The 26629-nt window shown below is 31.1% G+C and overlaps 1 protein-coding gene and 1 long non-coding RNA gene across 11 annotated transcripts in view; one reads left to right on the top strand and one right to left on the bottom strand.

Moving 5' to 3' along the window:
- LOC123271688 (glutamate receptor ionotropic, kainate 2) overlaps positions 1-26629 on the bottom strand; it is a 294730-nt gene that overhangs the window by 91118 nt on the left and 176983 nt on the right. For all 10 annotated transcript variants that reach the window (XM_044738125.1, XM_044738076.1, XM_044738085.1 and 7 more), the window contains exons 6-8: positions 19512-19687; positions 17467-17520; positions 8494-8658 (exon numbers count right to left, since the gene is read on the bottom strand). In XM_044738125.1, the coding sequence (XP_044594060.1) occupies positions 8494-8658; positions 17467-17520; positions 19512-19687 (395 nt within the window). The remainder of the gene's footprint in view (positions 1-8493; positions 8659-17466; positions 17521-19511; positions 19688-26629) is intronic.
- On the top strand, positions 364-18471 carry LOC123272161. The gene is made up of 3 exons (XR_006511044.1): positions 364-477; positions 9455-9460; positions 18459-18471. It is a non-coding gene; the product is annotated as an uncharacterized LOC123272161 (long non-coding RNA).

Below are 26629 nucleotides of genomic sequence, written 5' to 3'. Positions count from 1 at the left end.
AAATAATCTACAATTTTATTTAAAGAAATCTGTTTGTTTCAACAGCGGCCCATCTATGGGAATATTCTTATTGAGGGTTTGTTTAATCCATTCTAGCAGGCATTTTTCAACGTGAGGAAACTCAGAAAGCTGGCTCCTCTTAATATTTCCGTATCCCTCGAAGCACTAAGACTTTATTGAATCTTTGAATTTAATAATCTTATAAAAGGTTATGTAATGTAATAATCTTATATCCTACAAAAAACAGTTTCACTGTAAACCGCCGTGCCAAGTACACGTCCAACTATTGTTACAAACTATAATAATTCAATTTTTACAAAAAACTATTGAATCGAAAAAAAAAACGAAGCACAAAAAATTTTTTAGATTAAAAAAACATTAAAGACAGTAAATATTCAGGAAAAAAATTTAATGTATTTGGTGAGCATCATTCGAATACTTTCATTATCCACAGTTTTTAAAATTGATACTTGTAGTGTGAATTGTATAACACACCAAGTACACTAAATTTTTTTCCTTAGTATTTACTGTCTTTAATGTTTTTTTAATCTAAAAAATTTTTTGTGCTTCGTTTTTTTTTTCGATTCAATAGTTTTTTGTAAAAATTGAATTATTATAGTTTGTAACAATAGTTGGACGTGTACTTGGCGCGGCGATTTACAGTGAAACTGTTTTTTGTGGGATATATCTTTTTTTTGTAAAGAGTATATTAAGTGACATAATCAAATATTTTATAAATATATTAAAATTCCAAATATGTACTTCTCAAGTAATTCAGCTGATTCTTTATGCATGAATTTTTGTAATAATTTAATTACAAACAAAATTACTACAATACTTTAAATGACGCGCGTGACTAACCAATGTGACATCTAAAATATAGTGGTAATGATTTTGTGGCTCCACCTACTGTCATATATTGAAATGTTAAACTAAAGACCAACTAATTATATCGGCGCTAAGTTCAGTACTTAGTATATTAACTACTTAGATGGTAGAATAACAGGGTTAAGTGGTGCCAACTTGGAAATAAGAAAATTCGCCCTAAATTTGTAAAATCTCTCGTAGAATCGAAAACAGGCGCAAGCAAAAGTTTTCAAACTGGCGATATATTAAATAATTGTTAAGATCCAATAATTTTTTGTAATATATGCATAATTGGTAAAAAGAAACTTATTAATAATGATGTAAAGTGTTAGTGTCTTAGCAATAATAAAAAAATATAAAGCTAAATATGTGAGGAGGTTATGTTGACATATGATGAGAAAATAGAGACACGTTGTCTCACACCATATATTGGACGTGTACTTGGCGCGAGACACTATCGTGTCTCCGGATACGTTTATTTTTCGTTTTGACATTGTTTGTACCGAACCTATCAACTGTAGTTAGCATTACAAATTAGCTAATTTAGTTGATTAAGAGTTCTTCGAACTATAAAGAAAACAAAAACACACACAGTTGCTGAAAAATGAAGAATGAGTCATACACTGCCAGTGTTAAATTTTCGCTTATAGAGGTACAGGTAAGAGAGACTCTCAGTTATAGAGGTCAGGGCGAAAAAAATGACTCTCACTTATACAGGTTATTGCTTCTTACTTATAGAGATTTTTGGTGGGTCAAAGTTGGGGACCTTAGAATTATTCTTACTTATAGAGTTTTCTCGCTTACCCAGTTGTCTCTTATCCAGGTTTGACTGTAGAACCTTAAGAATCGTAAATGTTAAGTCAGTGTAAATAAAAATAAAAATGCCAATATAATTGACTCAAAAATTTTTTTACTGATTATAAAAAGTAAGTTTCATACACAATTTATTTCAAATTCATCACGAAATTCAGCTGGAATTCGCCGTGAAATTCATTATGAAATTCATATTTGATTCACAATCTGAAGTTCATCCGGAAATTCATTATAAACCAAAATTTTTTTTGTACGGGTTAGATACTTGTATCAGGTATTGATCGAAGGAATAAGGTTTCTGGTAATAATTTCGATTTTTTAAGCTATGTTAAACTGTAAATTTTCTTAAAAAAAAACGATTTTTTTCTTTGGGAAGCCGCCATTTTGTCAAAAATCAAAATTTTGACTATTCCATCGATCATTACTTGTATTTATATATCCTAAAAATAAATCTTTTGTTTTTTTTTTTATTTCTGATAATTTGGATCAAAGATATCTTCCTCACCGCTAGACACCTTTTTGTGGAGGTCATTTAGGAGATCTACTACAGGAACAACGGAACCCAATATTTTTGTAAATATTTTTTTGCCCTCCGGGCGGAAAGTGGCAACTTTCGTCCCGCTGCGCTAAACTAAGTTGCCGCTTTCCGCCTTCGTCGGACAAAAAAATAGTATACACTCCTCGGGAAGTAAATAAGAAAGCCTCAGATCACATGTTTGTTGACCTCGGCTTCGCCTCGGCCAACAATTACATGTGATCTGAGACATTTCTTACTTTACTTCCCTAGGTGTGTAATATACTATTTTATTGTAAATTTATTTTTTTTTTTGTAAATATTTTCATAAAGAATTCACAAAAAAACACGTTTTTTCGGACTTACACGGAAAAAAAAATTTCGTTCTGGTAACCTAACTGTAGAGTTACCACAACTATACACAGTTTACTGTTCGTTGTAGAGTTACAGTAACAAAATGTTATTTAGTTCTGATAACTCAATGTTGTTGAGCTCTCAGAGCTCTACGGGATTGTTCTCAGAGCCAAACGGTATAGTTGGGAGCGCTCTACGTTGCGCAGTAGTGGAGTGCGCTGGATATTTCATAACCTTCAAAAATGACAAACAGAATTATTTTGTTACTCATCCATATTATTAAAAATATATGAAGACAATTAAGTTTCCAGTTTATTTATTTAAGGAAATAGGTTTTTTTTTTGTCAAATTGAATTTCGTTAGAACAGTTTTGTATTTATGGTTTTTTAAGGTTCATTTGCAGTGAGTGTTAATTTAATTTATCAGTTGAATATATTGTGATAAGTAATAAGTTATCGGAATACATTAAAAAGACCCCATTTAACACAAAATAAAATTTGTTTTCGTTTATTTATCTTTTCTTGTGCATATACGGTAGTGATTTCATGCCCAATATTTATTGATTTAATTAAGAAAATAAGATAATTTTGTGACGACTATATTTTTATTTTACAAATAATTTTTATTTGTAATATAAGTTCTATTATTATTTTATTTCTATTATAATACTATTCTTATTTGTTATATACAATTATTGTTGGCAACATAAATTCATTCTGCCGCATTTATTTATTAAATTATCAATGCTAAATCGTAAAAAAAATTATTAAACAGACTGCCAAAAATTTGTTATAGTCTCAGAACGATCCTGTAAAGTTATGAGAGGTAAATAACGTTTAGCTCTCAGAGCTCAACGATGTAGAGTTGCAGGAGCCAAACGGTATTGTTACCATAAGAATAGGTTAACCTACTGGAACTTTTTACAACTAACTAACTACTACCCGTGAAAAAATTTTCTGATCAGACTATATCAGGCCTGATATAAACCGTCAATATCAGGCCTGATATGGAAATTGGCCATATCAGACTATATATGCCTTGATATAAGTATATCAGACTATGTACCCACCCCGGTAAAAAAAATTATATATCATTATATTACATAATTATCAATGAAAAATGGCCCTATATAATTATGTATAATTAGGTATAATTATATATAATTATTTCCAAAGGAAAAAAAAATCGGCGCGAGTGGGAATCGAACCGGGGACCTACCGCTTGAAAGACTAATTCACTACCCGTTTACCTAAGAGACTTACTTGGAGAACAAAGTTTATTATAACTACAAGTAATGCGAATCGTATACATGATCGATTCGTAGTGAAAAAAATTTTTTATCTAATTTATTAATTATTAACTGTCAATATTTATATATAATAATGGTATCTATATGTAGATTTATAAAATTATCTATGTATACATGAAATCGCAAAAATGATTCTACGATATATTGTTCAGGTACTTCGTTGCTTTAAAATTTATAATTTCTTTGAAATTAAAAAAATAATCGAGATAAAATGAGAATTGAAAGCTTAAATTTTAATGGAATTATTTGTTTAGTATATGGAACTATATATTGCTGGAGGGCTTGGCTAACAATTTTTGAACTTGACAAAACTAATAATTTTTGTGAAATTAAATTTTTTTTTAATTACTATTATTTCATCCGAAAAATACTATATATTAAAAGATTGTGAATCATTGGAGTAACAGACTCTTAGATAGAAAAAGAGAATGTTTTATGGTAATCACAAAATACTCACTGGAGTAAAAAAAATTATATAGAATTCTATATGATTCATATATAATTTTATATGAATTATATATACATCTATATAATCATAAATGAATTACATATGCTTCTATATAATTAGATATGAATCATATATAATGATAAATAGTTTTTTTTATTCGGGTATGCCTTTATATGAGTACATAAGACTACTTATGTGCTGATAAGGGTATGAGTATATCAGACCATATGAATCCATATCAAGTTATATCAACCCTGATCAGGGATTTTTTTTTCAAGTTTATCAAAGTATATATAACTTTATACGGTTATATCAGAGCATATCAGGACCTATTAAAAAATAATGTAAAATTAGATATGAGCATATCAAGCTATATCAAGTCTGATATAGACATATCAAATTGATAAGGCTTGATCAGGCCTGATATGGCCAATTTTCATATCAGGCCATATCAGGACATATCAAAAATTAAATATGGACATATCAGATCATATCAGGCCAGATATGAACATATCAAAAATTTTTATATGGCCTTATCAGCTCATATCAAGCCTGATCAGAATATTTTTTCACGGGTATAGAGTTCCTATAGCAAAATTTTTTTCTCCGTGTACAAGTGGATATAACCCCTTTAATTTGAATAGGGATGAGAATTAATAAACATTAATTAAATGTCTCGACTAGATTCAAAAATTGTCAGGATCAAAGAAAGGTTAACTAGCTTCAGTGACAGTTAGCGATCAATCAATGGTAGCTGCTTCACAGGATAGAAGCCACAGATTCCTCCGTAATTTGAGTATAATTCAGATCACACTATATCCAATAGTCCAGTAATTGTTTTCTAAATCGCACAACGATACATCAAAGCACTACTTCTGGGATATGTCGTTCGAATCCAAAGCCGATTGATTTGGACTATTCAGGCAGCTTTGTACCTACCGGATTCCTCTGAAAGCGTTTAGTCATTGTCTACCGTTTTGAATTCACAATTCTATTATGTAAGTGCACGGAAAAAATGAAACCAGATTGGTTCGTTTTCGGCACCAGACTCAGTCGTGTGCAAGAAAAAATGGAAGAAAAATTAGTTTACACCAGACTGAGTCGTGTGCGCACCCGAATGAGTCTAGTGCAGCACAGGACTCAGTCATGTGCACTGAAAAAAAAGATTTTTTCCACCTAGGAAATTTTTCCCTCCAGTAAAGAAACTGTATTCCTGTGTGGAGAATTTCAAAGTTTTTTTCCAACTCTGAAAAGTATAGTGATTTTAAAAAATCTCGATTTCTTCCTCATCAAAATACCAAAATAAAAATAAAGCCGACTTCACCTCATTTGACACAGATGCAAATAATATGTTTATAATACTATGAACTTTTTCTATTATAATTAATAAATTAAATATCAATAATTTATCAATTATAATTAAATTAAATAAATTCTTAATTAAATCGTTGAAAAATTGAATTTTCAATTACATAAATCCCATTTGAGCTATTTTTTTCGTACCCAAGGATCCCTCCAAATTATGATATCTATTGTAATACAGCTATAGGTAATTGTTCAATATATTATAAATCAGTGCGAATTTTCAATAATGTAAACAAACACACCAGGACTGTGAAATTAGAGGGAAAACAGAGAATTGGTGGCGCCACTGCTGCGGTTGCTATGGTAACGCAGCATCAAATTTTAGCTCCAGAAAAGACTTAGGTATTCTCAGACAAAGAATACCAGTTTTTTTATATTAAGAAACGAATATTCGATATAAAAAACTTGGATAAAAATATTTTGTATTCTGGATGGAAAAATAGTTATTTTCGATACGTATGCACAATGGTAGGTATTTTGGTAAGCTTGAAGTGACGTCACGAGGCTGAGATAATGAGTGCATTCTCAACAAAACCGAGTACACTGTTATCGGTCGAGCGAAGCGAGACCAGATAAAACGTACGAGGTTTTGTTGAGAATGTATTTATAATCTCAGACGAGTGTCATCACTTCAAGTTTATTACCAAAATACCAATCTTTGCGGATTTGTATCGAACAAAATTTTTTGTAATAGCACCGGCGAAACTCGGATTTGAGAGGATGCAAATAAAATGTTATTCATTTATGAACTGTCACACGTAAATAAATGACAAACTAAAATATTAGTAAAATTGTTTACAAGAATCGACTTGTCGCCAAGATTTTTTTTTTTTTCGATTCATACTCTCCCTGGATGATTGTAGAAATAAACGAAACTAAATATCCTATAGTACTTTTTAGCATCCATGCGGGAATGTAGAGACAGATAGAGAGAGAGATGTCACTTATCCTTACGTGTGCATGGAAAGTAGACTCAACTATAGATGACCAGATATCATCCACAGATTCGGTAGAATCTGGCGCCAAGTTCCGTTCAAATCCGTTGTAAACGGAGCGCCAGACTACCGAGTGTGTTTATTGTAAGCAGAACGGTATTTCGAGGTTGCAAAATTTTATTTAATTCTACGGTACTTCTTGTTCCTAAATTTTATATTATAACAGTAATTCATACTTTATTTTACTGATATCAATTAATTATATTCAATTATAACAATTAATCTACTTGAAATTATTAAATTTTATCAGCACAAACTATAGCAAGCTCAAAAATTTCGATCCTGACTTTTTTTCGATGTAAAAAGTGACATGCCACAGACTAAGTAATTCGAGAATGCATGGTAATAATCCAATAGATGGGAAACTACAGTTAAAAAAATAAATGTCACAGCTTGCATCTACACCCGCCAGGGTGCGCTGCAATTATTTTTACATAAACTGTAGCTTCAAGGGGATAGTTTGCTATAAAAAATGCAGCCTACTTGAGATTTAAGTTGGTACCAATTGCAAAATTTTATTATAATTACAAAAAATACTGAAATCCGAACAAAAACAGTTCACTGTAAAAAAATCGCGCCAAGTCCACGTTCATAAGACTATTAAGAAAAAAAATTTTTTTTTTTCTTTACAAAAAGATATAAAATAGAAAAATTAAAAAATCAACAGACTTGATAGAGTCTGGCGCTAAGTTCCGTTCTCAAGCCAGACTACCGAGTGTGTATATACCGTAAGCAGAACGGTTTTTTGAGGTTATAATTTTTTTTTCAAATTTATTTTGATTTTTTTTTTATATGATATTTTATAATAGTAGTTCATGCTTTATTACGCGTATTACTTGATTATTATCAATTATCTTTATAATTTCTATTTAAAATTATTAAAAATAATCAGCACAAACTATAGCGACCCAGATTTTTAGATTTTAACTTTTTTCTTATGTAAAAAGCGGACGGCCAGAGACTAAATAATATAAGGATGCATGCTAATCTTATAATAGATGGGAAGCTACAGTGAAAAAAAGATATTTGACAGCTTGCAATTACACACGCCAGGCGGCGCAAGAATAACTTTTTCATGAACTATAGCTTAAAGGGGATAGTTTGCCACCGGAAATGTATTAAATTAAAATTGTCAATTTTTATTATAATTACAAAAAATACTGAAATCCGAACAAAAACAGTTACACTGTAAAAAAATCGCGCCAAGTCCACGTTCATAAGACTATTAAGAAAAAAAATTTTTATTTCTTTACAAAAAGATATAAAATAAAAAATTAATAAATCCAAGTAACCGATATGGTTGTATATGATTTTTGGACATTAAAAAAAATTTTGTTGTAAATTTAAAAATTAAAAGAAACAATTTTGGAACTTACTTGGTGTGCGTCATTGTGTACTTCAATTTTTTTTAAAAGTCCTAGTAGATAGATTTTAGGAATTTCATTAAAAGTGAAATATTTTGTAACCACGCACACTAAATACGTTCCAAAATTGTTTCTTTTAATTTTAAAATTTACAACAAAATTTTTTTTAATTTCTGAAAATCTTATGCAACCATATCGGTTACTTGGATTTTTTAATTTTTTATTTTATATCTTTTTGTAAAGAAATAAAAATTTTTTTCCTTAATAGTCTTATGAACGTGGACTTGGCGCGATTTTTTTACAGTGAAACTGTTTTTGTTCGGATTCATTTTACCCCTCCTAACTATCCAAGTTTCGCGGTTGGTATTACAATAAACTTTTTTTTCAGTGTGATGTTCGTTTTCACTTCATTATTTGTATGGTTAGTGTTTTGTCAAACGATACCATTAATTTTGTTAACCAACCTGAATTACTCCAGTACGATTGAGAATCGCATGTCCGATTGGCTGAAAACGCTCCATTTGCTTCAGAACTTCTGCTACCTTCGGTTCTTCCAAATCAACCAAACGAAATGCTGTCATGTTAACATTGTTGTACTTAAAGTCTTCTAGATCAAACGTTTCAATATCCTACAAGCAAGTACAGAGAAAATAGGTATCAATAGATATTTGTTTATTATTTATATGAGTGAAAGAATAAGAAAAATTTTTTCTCTGCTGTATTTATATGATAAAAGGTGTTTTTAAAACTTAAATTTAGTATAATTGGAAAATATTTATCTAAATTTGTGTCTTTTGAAGGTTTGATATGATTTTCCGCGATGTTTAATTTACTATAATAAGTTTTCAAAGTAATTGAACTATGTAAATTGTAATTAAATACGTCAAAAAATAAAGAAAATAAAGTTTTTTTTTTTTATTCATATTTCATTTGAAATTATCAGCAGATAATTTGAATTCATAAATAACTACATTTTTTAAAATCTATATTAAATGTACTTATAAAAACATGAATGGTAATATATTTTTCTTTATACCTCGGTCGAAAGTACGCATCTTTTGCACCTATTTCGAGGCAGAAAGTTAAAGATTCGTGCATTGATTAAGCTACACATTCGCCTTTTATAACAGCGGAAGCAATTCTTTCGCTACCGCGACTGACATTAGTCATTTGTTACTAACTATGTTTTGTTTACGCTGATCATTTACGATTGATGGTACAATACAACTTGGTTATATTTCTTTCTTTATTCTACTTACATGAAATATTTCATATATAGATAGAGATATAGATAAAAATATAACTGTCGTAAGAGTGAGCAGATCATCCGATGTAACTTATAACTAGGTTGTACTGTACTGAGATTCAGTTTGACAGTGACGTGTGTAAAATGGATCAACTTTATTGAATTAATGAATTATTTAGAAAAATGTACGCAGTAACAACAATTTAATTTGATTCTTATTAATTATTGTTAATTTTCAGATAATATGCTCGTTTTTTCTATTTTTAACCGAGAATAATCTTTATTATGTTTGTTGAATTCAAGAAATTTCAGTTTTATTTAATCTAAAAATTAAAATAAAAAATGTTTTTTAATTACTTTTTATTTGATTTTACATTAATTTTTTTTTATTTGATGCCTACCCCCCCCCCCTCCCCCCGACCAGCAGCACTCGCTTCGCTCGTGCCGCAAATTTCGGGGGCAGGCATCAATTTTTTTTCGATACAGTACATGAAATATTTTACGTACTTTCGACCGGCTATAAAGAAATATTATAATACACATCTAGGGCAGTAAAATAAGAAATGTCTCAGATCATATGTAATTGTTGTCCGAGGCGAAGCCGAGGTCAATAAACATGTGATCTGAGGCTTTCTTATTTACTGCCCGTGGTGTGTATACTATTTTTCTCCTCGACGGAGGCGGAAAGCGGCATTTTCGTTTAGCGCAGCGGGAGGAAAATTGACGCTTTCCGCCCGGAGGTGAGAAAAATAGTATACACTACACGGGCAGAAGTTTGAGAGCTCTGAACTGCGCGCCGTGATCATGGCGCGCAGGGCGAAAATCTCAAACTTTCTGCCCTAATAGTGTAATATACTATTTCTTCGCCACATATAGCTAACAGTCGAAAATGTCCATAAAAAATTCCTCTCTAAAAATGAACTAGTGGATTTTTAACTTCCCGCTAAGAAAATTGAAAATTTTCAAAAATCGGGAAGTTATTGCTTTTACCCCGTTTTGCGAAAATCGAGTTTTCATCAGATCTCGGCGTTTTAAGGTCACAGGAAGCTTCCCTAACTATTCCCGCGATGGTGTCCGTGCGGCTGTATGTATGTGTGTGTGTGTGTGTGTGTGTGTGTGTGTGTGTGTGTGTGTGTGTGTGTGTGTGTGTGTGTGTGTAAACCTCATAATTTTTGTATCCTTGCCATTGAATTACGTCAAAATTTGAATCGATTCGGTTCGCTAGATTTTGAGAAATCTCAAAAATAAAATTTTCAAAAAATCGTTTTTTTGGAATAACTTCTAAACGGCTTTACCGATCAATTCCAAGAACTAATCAGCTCTTGAGCTTGAAAAACCACGTCGATTGCCACCAAGAACGTGGAAATTGGTTGATTTTCTCGTGAGTTATCGGTGTCGAAAAAATTCGGAAATAGTATATTATACACCTAGGGAAGTAAAGTAAGAAATGTCTCAGATCACATGTAATTGTCGGCCGAGGCGAAGCCGAGGTTGACAAACATGTGATCTGAGGCTTTCTTATTTACTTCCCGTGGAGTGTATACTATTTTTTTGCTCGACGAAGGCAGGAAGCGGCACTTTCGTTTAGCGCAGCGGGCCGAAAGTTGACGCTTTCTGCCCGTCGAGCAAAAAAAGTGAATTTTTTAAATTTCTCTCAGATTTTCAGTTTAATCAGTTTGTGTTCAAAAGTATATCGTAGATTCTAAAAAACTGCGTGGAATTCTGCCAACCGCATGAAAATCGATTCATTCATTTAGAAATTATTGCAGTTTGAAAATTCAAAAAATACTGTCTTATTAAACTTCTATCAGACTTTTGAGCTCGAAGAGCTCAAAAGCATACAAAAGCTATTTCTTTGAGCTCGGAGAGCTCAAAATAACACAAAAATAGTATTTTTGAACTGGAAGAGCTCAGTAACGTCATAAGTGCAATTTCAAGCGTTTAGGTATGGAATTGGCGGGAAGTTGCAGGGATAGCCTTTAGGGTCAACCGTTTTCCAGATTTTTATTTATTCGCAGTGCATATTCACTAATTGTCACAGTTATAAATATACTACTAGAAAATAGTGAATACTCACTTTTTGACCTAGTGAAAAATAAAGTTCACTATTAGAATTCGTGGGAATCATCACCATTTGAATCAGTGAAAACCATCATTAGCTAAATTAGTGAAATACATATGTATATATATTATATATAGGAGATATCGAAATTCACTGACTCACGAGAATAATAATAATGATAATAATAATAATAATAATAATAATAATAATAATAATAATAATAATAATAATAAACCCTTGGTCTTGGAGAAATAAACGCTCTTATGGAACTCCGAAAGGAGGAATTCAAGAGCGTCATCAGGAACGCCGAGGAAAAACTACTCCTAGGCAAACTGATGGACAAGTCTATGCACAGCGTGTTCTTCAAACACGTGCGTGATCATGGCTTGTCCACCCAGCTGACGTTTTCCTTCTTAAAGTCAGCTGGCCTGATGTCCGAGACTGAAGGGTTCATATTTGCTTGCCAAGATGGTGTCATTAACACTCTAGAGTACCGTAGCAAGGTGCTCCAGGTGCAGCTCCCGGACACGACCTGCAGGGCGTGTAAACAACATCCGGAGACGCTTATGCACATTTTGTCAGCATGTCCTGTGCTGGCGAGAGGTGCATACATCCAGCGTCACAATGCTGCCCTGAGAGTACTGTACTACTATCTTCGTCACCGCTACGGTATTGACGTGACACCGGTGCTGCCTTATCTGCCAGGAGATATTCCCCAGGTTGTTGAGAATGACAGTTGCAAAATTTATTGGAACATGCCGTTTGCAACAACTCGGCGGATAGATCACAACAAACCTGATATTGTGCTCTTCGACAAGGCTACTCGTGACATTTATGTCATTGAGTTCTCGGCCCCGGCTGAATACAACATCTCAGCGAAAGAAGAGCACAAAAGACAGATATATCAGGATCTCCTGTTTGAAATTGGCAAACTTTACCCAGGTTACCGTGTCAAGCTCGTCGTCCTGATTGTTGGCGTCCTCGGAGGGATGAAACAGTCTTTTGTATCCTCACTTGCCAGAGTTCCAGCTTGCTCATCAAAAGCTGAATTCTTGGCGGTCAGGATGCAGAAGGCTGTCATACTAGGTTCCCTCCGTCTACTTAGGAAAATGACTTTGGCCTGCTGTGATCACTAACCGCCTTGTTGTGCGGAGTGGTCCAGCAGTAATGGATGGAGCTCAGGCTGGGCCCTCGGAGAATCGGACTCCGGGGACAACCCCCCTGAGCATTTAATAACATAATAACATAATAATAATAATAATAATAATAATAATAATAATAATATTTATAATTATAATTTCGGAAAAAAAAAATTACTCAGAATAAAAATAATTTTCATAAAAAATTTCCTCAACAAAATAAAATTGAATCACGAGAATCACTGAATCACGAGATTTAAAATTTGGTAAGAATATTACTTTTGGTATGTAGCGGTCGGCTAAGAACGGATTTTAAAAAATTCCACCCTTAAGGGGATTGTGGGGGCATTAACAATGAAAAATTCCCGTTTTTGAACTATAGTTCCTACAGACTGCAAATTTAGTTGGAATCTTCTATATGTGATGTAGAAATGATCTAAGAGCGGATTTTACGACTACCCACCTCCAATAAGGAATGCGGGGGTGGGTGAACCATAATGAAAAATTCTTATTTCCAAACAATAGTTTCTATGGACTTAAAAGAAATATTTTATTTATGGTTTAGAAATCATTCAAGTGGGAATTGAAAAACACTAAAAAATTAGTGAATTCTCACCGATTTTTCAGTAGAAAACACTAGATATATAGTGAATTAAATGCGCTAGTTGAATTAGTGAAATTTTCACTAATTCATTTTGGAAAATCAACTTTTACTATTTCATTTTTAGAGAGTATAGCTAGAAAATTATATCTCTCATTAGCGACGCAAATGGTTTAGTCGAGTAAAATCTTGATTCTGGAAGCTTGATTTAAAATGTAGAAAAATAACTTTTAAATATTGAAAGTACTGCGAAGAAATCTTGAAACTTGACAAAAAAAAATTAACTTGTCAATCCGTTTATTTCATCAAAGGTTATGTTATTCTCACAACTACGATAAAGTGCTTTCAGATGAAACATCGGAGGAAACGCTTTTGCGGTTTAAAAGTTTTCACTTTTTCATCTAACAGTATAGCAGTAGAACTAGGGAATTCGCGATAAATAAATTTTTTTCTACTCACTTTATTTTATTGATACACTCTACAGTTTGAAAAAGTTTTCCTTCATTTCACAGTTTATTAGTATCGATAAAAAGTTTTATAAAAAAATATTTTCAACTAAAACTAGTGAATAGAGTGAAGAATATGCTAATAGAAGATTACTGTGAAAAAGTTATCAAACTCTTGTAATTATAAATAAATCCAGCTATTGCATAGATATTTTTTTGCTACAAAAACTATTGAGAATAGTAGAGGAGGGTGGGGCAAGACGGCCCACCTGGGGCAAGAAGGCCCACCTCAAAAATTGACCAAAAATTTATTTTTCTAATTTTTTTTTTAATCATCACAAATTCGGGATATTGATGCATTTTTAGCCCTATGCGTGAAAACAAAGGCAAAATGAGCCACTAAAAATTTCTAAAAAAGAATTTATCTTATAATTTCATTACCTCATCATGATTAATAAAGTAAAAATCATATTTTTCAGCTGATTTTATTGATTTAGGGCAAAATAGACCATTCGAAAAAATTGTAAATAACAATAAGAAATTTTTTTGATTTGCACAGATTCCAAATGAGCTTTGAAAGTTTTAGTTAAAGTCATTGCAAGTCTCATAAGTGAAGTTGAAATCTATCTACCTTCAAGTGCAACGAATTTTTCTGTTACTTAAAATTTTCCTAGTTACAGTCATTTTTTATACAAAACAAATTTAATATGTTTTTTACGAATTCTATTTAAATTAGTAGCCAAATTTATTTTTCACATATCAAGTGTTTAGAAAATTTATTCATTTTAATCTGTTACATTTCCGCGATCCCGAAATAAGAACAATTTATCGGTTATGTGATCAGTAGGGCCAGGACTTTCGCAGCAGTTTCTGGCCCTAGTGATAAAATGTATGCTAAATTCTTAGTCCGTTGACTGAATAACTACATCTAATGTTAAGTTTTGGAAACCTTACAATGACATTTTCCCCGCTGCCAAAGAGACGATTGTTGTAAGGAAATTTTTAGTAAATTTTATTGAAATTTAATAGACATGTTCTAAATTTCATGTTTCAAAAAGTTCTAATTTATAAACAACAACATATTTTCTATTCTACTCATCTCTCTGACACAGTCTGCATATGAAATATATGCATATGAAACTATTGTTTGGAAATAAAAATTGTTCGTTGTTAACGCCCCCACAATTCCTATTGAGGTTGGAATTTAATTAATAAAATCCATTATTAGCTGAGCTTGACACGAAGATTATACACGAAGATTTCTACCAAATTTGAAGTCTATAAGAACTATAGCTAGGTACTTTGAATTTTAATGGTCAATATCTACCCCGGCAATCCTTATTTAGGTCAGGTTGTCGTAAAATCCTCATTTAGATACTTCTTCATCACACATAGAAGACTCCTACCGAATTTTGGAGTCTGTAGGAGCTATAGCTCGGAAATTTACAATTTTCATTGTTATCACCCAACTCCGCTATCCATATTGGGAGTAGATTGTCATAAAATCCGCTCTTAGATCATTTCTCCATCACATACAGAAGATTCTTACCAAATTTCGACCTTATAGGAGCTATAGCTCGGAAATTTTAAATTTTCATTGTTGACATTCACCCCCGCAACCCCCTGTGGAAGTGAGCTTTATCATTTAGAGTTATTATAAATTAATTCTCACAATATTCACAAATGTAATTATCGGTACTGTACTAGGAAATAGGTTTGTAGAAAAAATCATTTCACTCAATTTTTTTTCTGTAAAAGTAGGGGAACGATTGGTATCATGTTAACAATAGTTTTTCTGAGTAATATATAAGTGAATGCAGTTGTCCAGGAGAGAAATAAAAACATTTTTGACGTGAGAAACAACTTTGCTATGAAAAAAAAAAAAATTTTTTTTTCATCATTTTTTAGAGGTGGGCCATCTTGCCCCAAAAAAAAAATTTTTTTTTGAAACTGGAAAAATTCCGGTGAATTGAGTCAAAGTTGGACAAGAGTAAATCCACTTGATAGTAGAAAGCCACAAAAAATAAAAATCGGCTTAGGTGGGCCGTCTTGCCCCATCCTCCCCTATACTCGACAAATGGTTTTAAAAAAGTTTTATGAATTCATTTTCGATTAATATTTCGATGTGTCAAATAATTTTGGAAGCAAATACAGTGTAAACTCTCAGTGTATATGGAAAACATAAATTTAAATAATAAATAAAGTTTTTAATTCTTATTGATTATCATGATTATACATGACCGAACGATATGAATAAATTTCATAAGATAAATAAAATTTATCGGTATTTCATTTAGATAGGTGATAAGTTGCACTTGAAATATTATTATATATTATCAATTAAAAAAAATTAGGAAAACGGTGGACCCTGAAGGCCATCCCTGCAACTTCCCGCCAATTCCATACCTGGGCGCTTAAAATTGCATTTACGACGTTTTTGAGCTCTTCGAGCTCAAAAATACAATTTATATGTTGTTTTAAGCTCTTCGAGCTCAAAAAGATAACTTTTCTATGCTTTTGAGCTTTTCAAGCTCAAAAGTTTGATAGAAGGTTGATAAAACACGACTTTTTGAGTTTTTAAACGGCAACAACTTTTGAATGAATGAACCGATTCTCACGCGGTTGACGGCATTCGACGTAATTTTTTAAGCCTTATGAAAAATTTCTAAGTTTAAATTGATCAAACTAGAAATTTCGGAGTAATTCCGAAAAATCACTTTTGTGGGTTTTTTTTCCTGCACGATATCTCTCGAACGAATTAACCGATTTTGACCGGATTAGCGGCGATTGACGTGGTTTTTTAAGGTTTAAAGCTGATTAGTTTTTGGAGTTGATCGATAAAGCCGTTCGAAAGTTATTCCAAAAAAGCCACTTTTGAAAAAAATTTTTTTTTCAGTTTTTTTTTAGATTTTTCGAAATCTATCGGTCTGAATCGATCCAAAATCTAAGTTTGGACAAGCCCTTTCGAATGGCGCCAACCGCGATCGAATCGGTGGAGCCATTCAATAGTTATGAGAGGTTTACATACTTACACACACACACACACACACACACACACACACACACACACACACACACACACACACACACACACACACACACACACACACACACACACACACACACACACACACACATACATACAAACATAGTGACACCCTCACGGGGATAGTCAGGGAAGCTTCCTGTGACCCTCAAACGTCGAGATCTGATGAAAACTCGATTTTTGTAAAACGGGGTAAAACCAATAACTTCCCGATTTTTGAAAATCTGAGATTTTCTTAGCGGGAAGTTAAAAAATTAAGAAAACGGTTGACCCTAAAGGCCATCCCTGCAACTTCCCGCTAATTCTATACTTAAGCACTCAAAAATTTTCTTTTCAGTGCAGTAGCATTTATTCAGTGTCACGAGAAATATAAGAAATTATAAGAGTGACAGAAGATTTTAATAAAGTTTTGTTATTTAAAATTGCAAAAACTGCCGTCTTGACTTGTATACTTTAATATTAAATTATCTCGTTTGACAAATTTGTTTGATTACACAGAAAATGATAGAAATAAAAGTCTCTTATTAATAGTTGATTATTCAATTTTGCTTTATCAACATTTTTTCTCCTCCATATTTATGACAAACAATATAAAAATAATATATATAAGTGCTCTGGGTACTCTATTTTGTGTTCGCATTATTATCATTTATTCGCGAAATTAATTACAGTGTTATTTACATAACTGTATATAACGTCAATATTCTTTGTTTTAAACGATATTATTTGATAATGTAACTTGTTATTTTCAATATTTACATTTAATTTAATTCTGAATTTGAACATAGATATTCGGCGTGCTAAATAATATGTGAACTGATAGGCTAGCATTGTTGATGTTATTATACGTGAAAATAATAAATTTACATATGTACCAGTAAAGCTTGTATTACTTACGAATGTAGTAAACATATAGTGGTATCGATGATCGTTCATTTGCAACTGGAGTATCTGTAACAATTTATAATTTCCATACAATGCAGTAAGAGTAAAATTAATTTGGATTAATTGAAGTTTATTTTTTTATTAACATTTGTTTTATACTATTACAGAAAGTGAATATGTTATACAAGAGTGAGATTGATAATTTCAGCAGCGGAAAAAAATTTTTTTAAAAAACATTTTCTTTACTTTGCAGTTTCATTTACTGAATAATAAAAAATAACCAATCGAGTGTTTTGAGGTGAAAAATTTATTTTTACTATTAAAATAAAGATAAAAGTAGGAAAGCAACATTAAATTGAATCTTCTACCGTTAGCTATATTTTCTTTGGCTGTATTTTTACGTGAAGAAGATTTGCGAACATGGTATCTCCTACCGGTCTCTAAATCTTCCGATATCCTACTACCTCTACATCGCAATACTTTTCCGCTCTAAACGAACCATAGCAATAATGTGCGGTAGCACGTATGAGTTGCTAGAGAAGACGTTCAACTTGTAAGCTTTTATTGGTTAGAAAAGAGCTTCTTCGACGTCTCAATATTGCTATATAGACTCATATAGGGAATATAGGATACAAGTTTACAAGTGCTTTGACGAGTGTTATACACAAAACTGTAAAATTCTTATATTTTGATAAATTATTGATTTTAAAGATTTAAATTCACTTTTGGAAATTCTAAGATAGTGTTACGCATGAAAATTTACTTGTAAAACTGTTTTACTAAATTTGGAAATCATGATTTTTAGAAAAGGTATTTAATTTTCAATCTTATAGTGTAAAGGTTACGCAGTAAATGTTACGTTATTGCGTCACTAAAATTTGTGTCAAATATCTAACACTTTTTTATATTGATTTAAGAGAATTTACACAAAAAAATGTTAAATTTACACATAAAAGTGTTAAATATTTATTACATATCTTATTAGTACATCATTTTTTACTAAGTACAATAAATTTCGGTTAAATTTTTTAATAGAGTTTTATTGACAAATAATTTTATTATTATAAATGATAAAACGTCAAAACTGACGACTTAAAGTCAAATATTTCATGTGAAATTCTTCTACTTATTGTTATCTAATTAATGTTAATAATAATCGTAATAACATTACTGTAAAAATCACAACTGAAGTACTTTCTCATCTGTAATGCATTGCGTACTTATTTTGTTTTCAATAGTTATAAAGTACTAGTAACAATAATTTCTTTCATATTTAATTTTAATTACTTCACATTGTATATTAAAGTTAGCAAAACATTTAAAGAAGTAATTAACGTAGATAATCTTAATAAGAACCAGATAAAAATAATAAAGAAACAAATAATAAAACTATTTAAATACAACGAATCCGTTTCAGCCCCAATTAGGACAACTATTAATAACAAAATTCAATTTAACTTTGTTAACTTTACGTAAGTTTGCCGTCTTCAACAATCAATCTCTCCTTCTATCTCGAACTACATCAATCTAACACTTATTATGTTAATAACTGCCAAAATGGGAATTATCAATTTAAATGAAATTTTTTATTAAATTATATTCTTTCCTTATTCTAAGAAACTATTTATAAACTTAAATTAATTATTTCAGATGCTAGTAAAATAAGGAGGATAACTGTTTAATGAACTTAGATGTGCTTTCTCCACTTGATGTTTATCAATTAACATTTTTAGAAAAGTATGCAGTTACACTACTTTTATACGAAGATCTTCTGAATAAAATAAGTAAATTCTTACCGAGGTTTGTACCAAAGGAAAAGGAAAGCTCAAGTTTAATTTACATTTAATTAAGATCAGGAAAATTCGTTTGTATTTATATTTTTTAACTTCTCTATACTTATTTTAAGCTTTTTATCAAAACTATTAGTCTTTTGAAACTGACAAAGCTGCCAATTAATTCAAATTTAATTATTATAAAATACTTCCAAATTATCATTTCCATCTTGGCTTATTAGAATTGTTTTGCAAAAAAAAAAAATAACTTAAATAAAAACTTACCGCTCGAAAAAAAAACTGCATGTGAGCAGGATCTGTATCTACAATCAATTTATAGATTTCTTTTTGTCGAATTTCTCTAAGTACTTGTCGATATGTTCCGGCACCTGCCTGACGAATGTACATTTCCGTTCTAGGCGAGGGTGGCGACTTAACAAGATCTTGCAGCTTGAATAGTCCTGAAGGAAAACGAGAAAATAATAAATATCAGTGTCTTTCATTTATCGTCTCTTAATTTTTTTTGCAAATCACAGGCATTTTTCTCAATTCTGTATAATATGTATGTGCTATAATAATTTATACATAATTATATTGTCACTGTTCATTATAGTAATTTTCATAACAAGCTGAACGTCTATTATATGTATAATAAATAATGAATTACAAATTTGTATAAAGCTTTTCTCTAGAGAGGTAAGCTTGTTTGAAGTTAGCTTTATAACGAACTCATCATAAATCACGTTATCTTGACAAGTATTATGAAACATGAGAAGTTGCCTTATTATAATCAACGAAAAATTGCGCCTGTTATAATTATTTTCACTGTCGTGTCAATAAACTTAACATGTTATTAAAACAAAGTCCGGTATGTGTGTGTGTGTGTGTGTGTGTGTGTGTGTGTGTGTGTGTGTGTGTGTGTGTGTGTGTGATTTTTTTAACAACAAAGCTTGGTTTAATATTCAAAATTGGTTAAAGATTGATCAAGAGAGCTTTACTAGAAAATCCTTTCTTATCCAGCGTGTTCAATAGACATCAGTGCTTTTTACTATTACTTGTTTCGATCAACAGCGTGAATCTGATCTATACTCTCTAAATCTGAAATAGTAGAAATCACTGCAAAATAGTGTATGTACACTAATTTTACAGCTATTATACCATTTGATAGTATATTTATAGCTACGAAACAGTAAATAGTCAGTGTTTCAGATTAAGAGAGCAGATAAAATTTTTTGTTTTTAGGACCTCAAAACATGGAGTTATGATAGAAACTCAATTTTTTAAAAACGGCGTAAAACTAAACCTAATAATTTTTCGATTTTTGAAAATCATTGATTACCCTAGTGGGTAGTTGAAAAAACAGGTACTATTGAATTAAAAACAAACAAAGTTGGTATAAATCAATTAATTAACTCTTCTCCTCTTGCGCTAAAAAAAAAACAATAGCAACTTTATGTAATTAAACAAAAAGCAAAAAAATATTAAAAAAACATTGACTTGAGGATTAATATTTTAAAAAACGTAGGGGAAAAAAGTGATGTTGAAATCGCATGAGGTGATACGGAAACTGTCCCGTTGCTTTCTGCTCTGCACGATACACGATATTGCTACTGTCGCGATACACACCTCACTGTATAGAGGATAATAAGGTTAAGAAAACTGTACAGTAACGGGAGCAATACTATCGAGATTTCAACCCTCTTATTAATTTATTGTTATTTTAAGAATAATTACGATAAACACAAATGTAAACAACATAGATATAACCTGTACTTGGACTGGAAAGTACACAGCTTGCCAACATTAAATTTCTACTCCCGCCGTAGAGAATGCTACAATCCCGTCAAAACCCGTCAAGTAGGGATTTTCGAGTTGTTACTTTTCCCTAAATTTTAAAAATGAATTATTTTAAAATTGAGTCTTCGGTAATTGATTTTTAAATCTACTTTTTAAATATACATAAAAAAAATAATTTTTTAACAAGTTAGTGAGTTTTTTAAATTGATGATTCTGATAAAATGATTAACATTTATATTTTTTTAGAGTGTAACAGAATATATGTTTATTTTTGATATCTCTTACAAGTTATAAATGATAAATATTTATTTTTTATTTATTAAATTATTATTATTTTAAATATAAATATTTAAATTATATATATATATATATATATATATATATATATATATATATATATATATATATATATATATACATTCAATTTTAAGTTAAAGATTTAAATCAATTAATTCGATAATCTCATCATTTTCAAGTTCTTTGGAAGTTGACGACTGAAGATAAGCTTGCAGAGTTCCGATTTTTTGAAGGACATCACCAGGAAATTCATATGTATTGCAATTTTTACCACACCGCTTTAAATCTGCACGAATGGTTAAAAGAGCATTTGTCATTTCTGAGTTCATTTTATTTCTTAGCTTAATTTTCACAAGATTCATAGCACTAAAAACTCGTTCAACTTCTGCGTTGGAATACGGCAATAATAAAATAGAGAAGGCGAAATCACTTAATTCTTGAAATGGATTTGTTCCTGTTGCATCTTTGTAATCTTTAACCTCAGTCCAAAATTGAACAGTATCATTAATTTCGGTCCATTTTGTGAAGTGAATGGCTTCCATTGGGTTTCAATTAGCGATATAGTTGTCGATGAGTAATTCAGATGTTCCAGCAAAGGAGTTAAAGATTCCTTGTGAACCTTCAGTACATTTTGATAAGCTAATAAATTTGTTTTTTGTAAAATTTGAATATTGTCCGGTAATCTGTAAAAATAAAATGCAATTATAATTTTTTTAAAGAAAATTGAATAGTTCCATAATTAATATTAATAGATACACAGTTAAATATTTAAGTACCTCGAGCGTAATTCGTGGACCAATTTAATTAAAAATTTAATACACCGTTCTCGTAGTTCTTTTTCTTGCTGTTCTGTTATAGCTTTTTTCTCTTTCAACTCAATAATTTTTAATTCAAAACCATAACCAAGATATGGACTTGGATCTAAATAATTTTCAACATCAACAGTCAACGGATCAGTGTACGTGCGTTGTAATACGACTTTAGAAACAACAAATCCAATCAAAGTAGTTAAATCTTGGAAGAGTTTACAAGGATCAGCATTTTGGGCTTCAAAAGCCTTATTCACTCGCTGTAATTCCTTTAAAATTGGACATAAAAACAAAAACAAAGCCAGGTTTATCTCGTCACTGTACATATTAAATAACATTTCTGCCACATATTCATGTCCATTTATTTCAAAATGAGTCTTTAATTCTACCCACTGATTTAAAATTCTATCAACCGCAGAATGTATCGATAACCAACGAGTTTGACAAGCTTGAACTATTTTTGCAGGTTCGTGGTTGTCATTAATCAATTTGTACAAAGTTTTATAATCACCTCGTCTGCCTGATGATTGAGAGAACCAATTATACGTTTGAGAAGTCATGTAATCTAAATTCCTTGGCATATTTTCTTCGACAGCTTTTGATGTAGCTAGTTGAATTGAATGACACACACACCGAATCAGAACCAAACCAGGAATTTCACGTTTAAGCTTTTGGTAGACACTTTCATTTACACCAGTCATAATACTCGCGTTGTCAGTTCCTAAGCCAAGAATATTTTTATAGTTTAAATTAAACTCTGTTAGAGTATTTTTTAAAGCAGAAATTATTCCATTTGCATCACAACTGCTCAACTCAGCTAGTTTTAAAAATGTTGTTATTATTTTTTTTAAAGATGAACTATAATAAATAATCACAATACCGAGATATTTAGGAATGCGGATGTCTGTTGATTCATCTAAAAGTAAACTGAATTTTCCAGTCCCAATGTCATTCTTTAATGTCTCTTTGAAATGTGGACTTAAAATATTTTTTATGATGTTGGAACACTTAGTTCGATGTAAATGAATGTCTCTTATAGTGTCAGAATCATTGACAGCTTTTTTCATCATTTGTCCTAGGTGGTCAACAGTCGCTATGCTGGTATGTTCAGCAATGAAGAGTGAGATGTAAGCTTCACAAACCTTTGTTTTTTCAATTGACTTTTTTATCACAGGCAGGGTTTTTTGTCTCATCGGAGAGCATATGTTTTGCCATTCTTTGTGCTTTTTTGTTTCTATATGATTTTTTAAATCCGAGTATTTATTATTTTTACTTACAACACACATACAAAATTTGCAAGATGCCACGAATTCTCCTGGACTTGTTTTTTTTCGCACAATCCAATCCTTACATTGAATATCTTGAAGCCACTCGTTGCGGAACTTTTGTTTATAAATAGGATTTCCAGCAGTCTTTCCCATATTTATTGAGAGCAATTACAATTATTCAACAAAAACTCTTATTACAGATCAAAAATGCGTGTTGCTGACAGAAGAATCATTTTTAGAATTCCATAGGAGCGACAGCAATAACGAAAGTAGATTAGACGCTGTACATATAAATATGATCATACGGACAAAGATATGCGACTTAACAGGCGAGACCATCTTTTTCTCGCTTTGCTCTCACGGAGCTCAACGGAACTATCTCTGTCGCACTTCCAACAGCAGAGCAATTGCAGTTTCGATTGGTTTCACGAAACGAATGAAATTTTTGAAAAAAATGCTTTGTGGTGAAATAGTTTATTAAATTATCTATTATCTCTAAAAACGTTTTTTCAAAATTTCCATTCGTTTCGCTAAGCCGATTGAAACTGCAATCACTGGTCTCGGCTGTTAAACAGTAAAGAGAGAGAATGAAATAAATAGAGACGTTGATAGTTTTCTATATATTCAACAGTAGTCTATCATTACGGCCGACCGACGGCAACACAGTTTTCGAACTGTATTTGAAAGAATTACGTCAAGAAAAAATTTACTCTTTCTAATTTTTAAAGATAAGAACGTGTGGCATATTTTTCCATATTCGTAAGCTTAAAAAAATAAATAAAATCACATTTTAATATTTGTCATGTTCAAGTTATTTTTATTTAGAAAACAAATCTAAAAACTATAAATTTTTGTTGTCTCGCTGAAAAATCCGTTGGCCGTTAAGCGCAATTTTTTCCCGTTGCCGACCTTGCTGACCCGTCAAATCTAACGGGAAACCCGTCAAGTTGGCAACGCTGACCAAGTACAGTTTGTCTGCGCATGCGCTAAAAAGTGATCCAAAATTCACACCACAGTGATACAATTTTTGCATAACCTGTGATTCTAAAATCATACCACTCTTGAAATAAAATTTTAGTATCACTTGTGGTGTAATTTTTAAATCAATTTCTTAACTTCTCACTAAGAAAATTAAAAATTTTCGAAAATCGGAAAGTTATTGATTTTACCGCATTTTTCGAAAATTGAGGTTTCATCAGATCTCGACGTTTTGAGGTCCTAGAAAGCTTTCCTGAGGATTTTTACGATGGTTTATGTGTGTGTGTGTGTGTGTGTGTGTGTGTGTGTGTGTGTGTGTGTGTGTGTGTGTTTTACCTCTCATAACTTTTGAACGGCTTTACCGATTTGATCGCGATTGGCGCGATTCAAAAGGGGTTGGAATACAATTTGGACTGATTCGGATGGATAGATTTTAAGAAATCTCAAAAAAACTACGAAAAAAAAATTTTTCAAATGTGGTTTTCTTGGAATAACTTTTAAACGGCTCTACCGATCGATTAAAAAAACTAATCAGCTTTTAATATAAAAAAACCACGTCGATCGCCGACGGGCCGTTTGAAATCGGATGATTCGTTCGTGATCGTTGGCGAAAAAATTCGGAAAAAGGGAATTTTTTCAAATTTCTTCAAAATTTTCGGTCTGATCAATTTGTATTGACTGGCTTCAATTTTTATTTAAAAGTAAATCATAGGATTTGAAAAATTGCGTCAAATGCTACCAACCCCGTGAAAATCGGTTTATTCATTCAAAAGTATATAATTGCAGGTTGAAAATTTAACAAATGATGTTTTATTGAATTTTCATCAGAAAATTATTCTTTTTTGAGCTCGAAGAGCTCAAAAACATAAAACAGCTAACTCTTTGAGCTTAAAAAGCTAAAAATAATACTTAAATTATATTTTTGAGCTCGGAGAGCTCAAAAACACCATAAGTGAAATTTTAAGCGCTTAGGTACGGAATTATAGCGGAAAGTTGTAGGGATGGCCTTTAGGGTCAACCATTTTCTTAATTTTTTTTTACTATATAATAGTAAAAATGCAATGAATTCAGGTTGACACCGCGAGCTATTAAATTGAAAAATAACGAAGCCCATATTTTTTTGTCTTATTTTATATTGTCTAGTCTTCCAATTAGTAGAGCGACGCAATAATCTACTATACCCCACAGCAAACTGTGTGACTATGTGATAAAAAGTGAGTATAAAAGGTTGACAAGCTTGAAATATATAGTAAAGTGAAAAAAGCTATAAAAGGAAGTAAAGAGAGTAAACAGACTTTGAATTTGTTCCATGACTTTGAGTTAGAGTTCACCAACCAGACATTAAATTCATGATGTTCTTTTTTTTGTTTTTATAGACTATACATATATCTTTGTCTATTGAATGTCGGGGCTTACTGAAACACCGTTTTCTAGATGAAACAAGTTTTTATCTAGGAATGTCTATTTTAATGTTCGAAAAGTGATGAAACAAGCTGATTCAAATTTCAAACGAATAACACTTTTATACTTATTTACATCAAGCCTTTTTTTAATGCTGAATTTTATATTACTATCAGGTTATAATTCCTTAAATAAAATTTTGAATGCACGGAAATTAGAAAAATACGGAAATTACATTTTATGTTGTACCGTGTAAAAATTAAATTTTTAAAATTTAATTCTTACAAAATATATAAAAATTATAGTTTTAATTTTTTCAGTTTTTTCGTATGAAGCGCCACGTTACAATTACAGTATAAGATGTAATTTTTTTATTTTTTTTTTTTCCGTGTGTTTAAGTTCAATATTCCCAAAAACTTACTTTCATTTAATTCTACACTTAATTTCTACATTCAAAATAAGTTTTAAAATCATTTAGAATTTAGACAGAAAAGTAAAGCTTCCATACCTAAAAAAATTCGAATGAAATTAAAAAAAAAATCCTCGTTTACGTTATAAAACAGTCGTGAGATGAATAAATACATGAAACAGTAAAAGCTCAAAACATAACATTCACAAATATGCAATCTTGATAAAATAGAGGTTTACTTGTACATAGAAAGAATTCAAAAGTTACGAGAAAAAAGTATCCAAGATACGGCCTGCAATCATAAATATAAAAGGTATGACAGATGTAAATGTAAAAAAAAAAGAGACGAATAAATAGATTTTCAGATCACAATCCGGAAAGACACGGTAGCGCTTAAGATGAAAAACTCGACAGTGTATCATAAATTCAATTATTTTTACTTAT

This window comes from Cotesia glomerata, linkage group LG1 (genome assembly GCF_020080835.1).
Source record: "Cotesia glomerata isolate CgM1 linkage group LG1, MPM_Cglom_v2.3, whole genome shotgun sequence".
Lineage (NCBI taxonomy): Eukaryota > Metazoa > Arthropoda > Insecta > Hymenoptera > Braconidae > Cotesia > Cotesia glomerata.
Note: the sequence above shows the minus strand (reverse complement) of the source record. Positions and strands in the feature narration are given on the sequence as shown.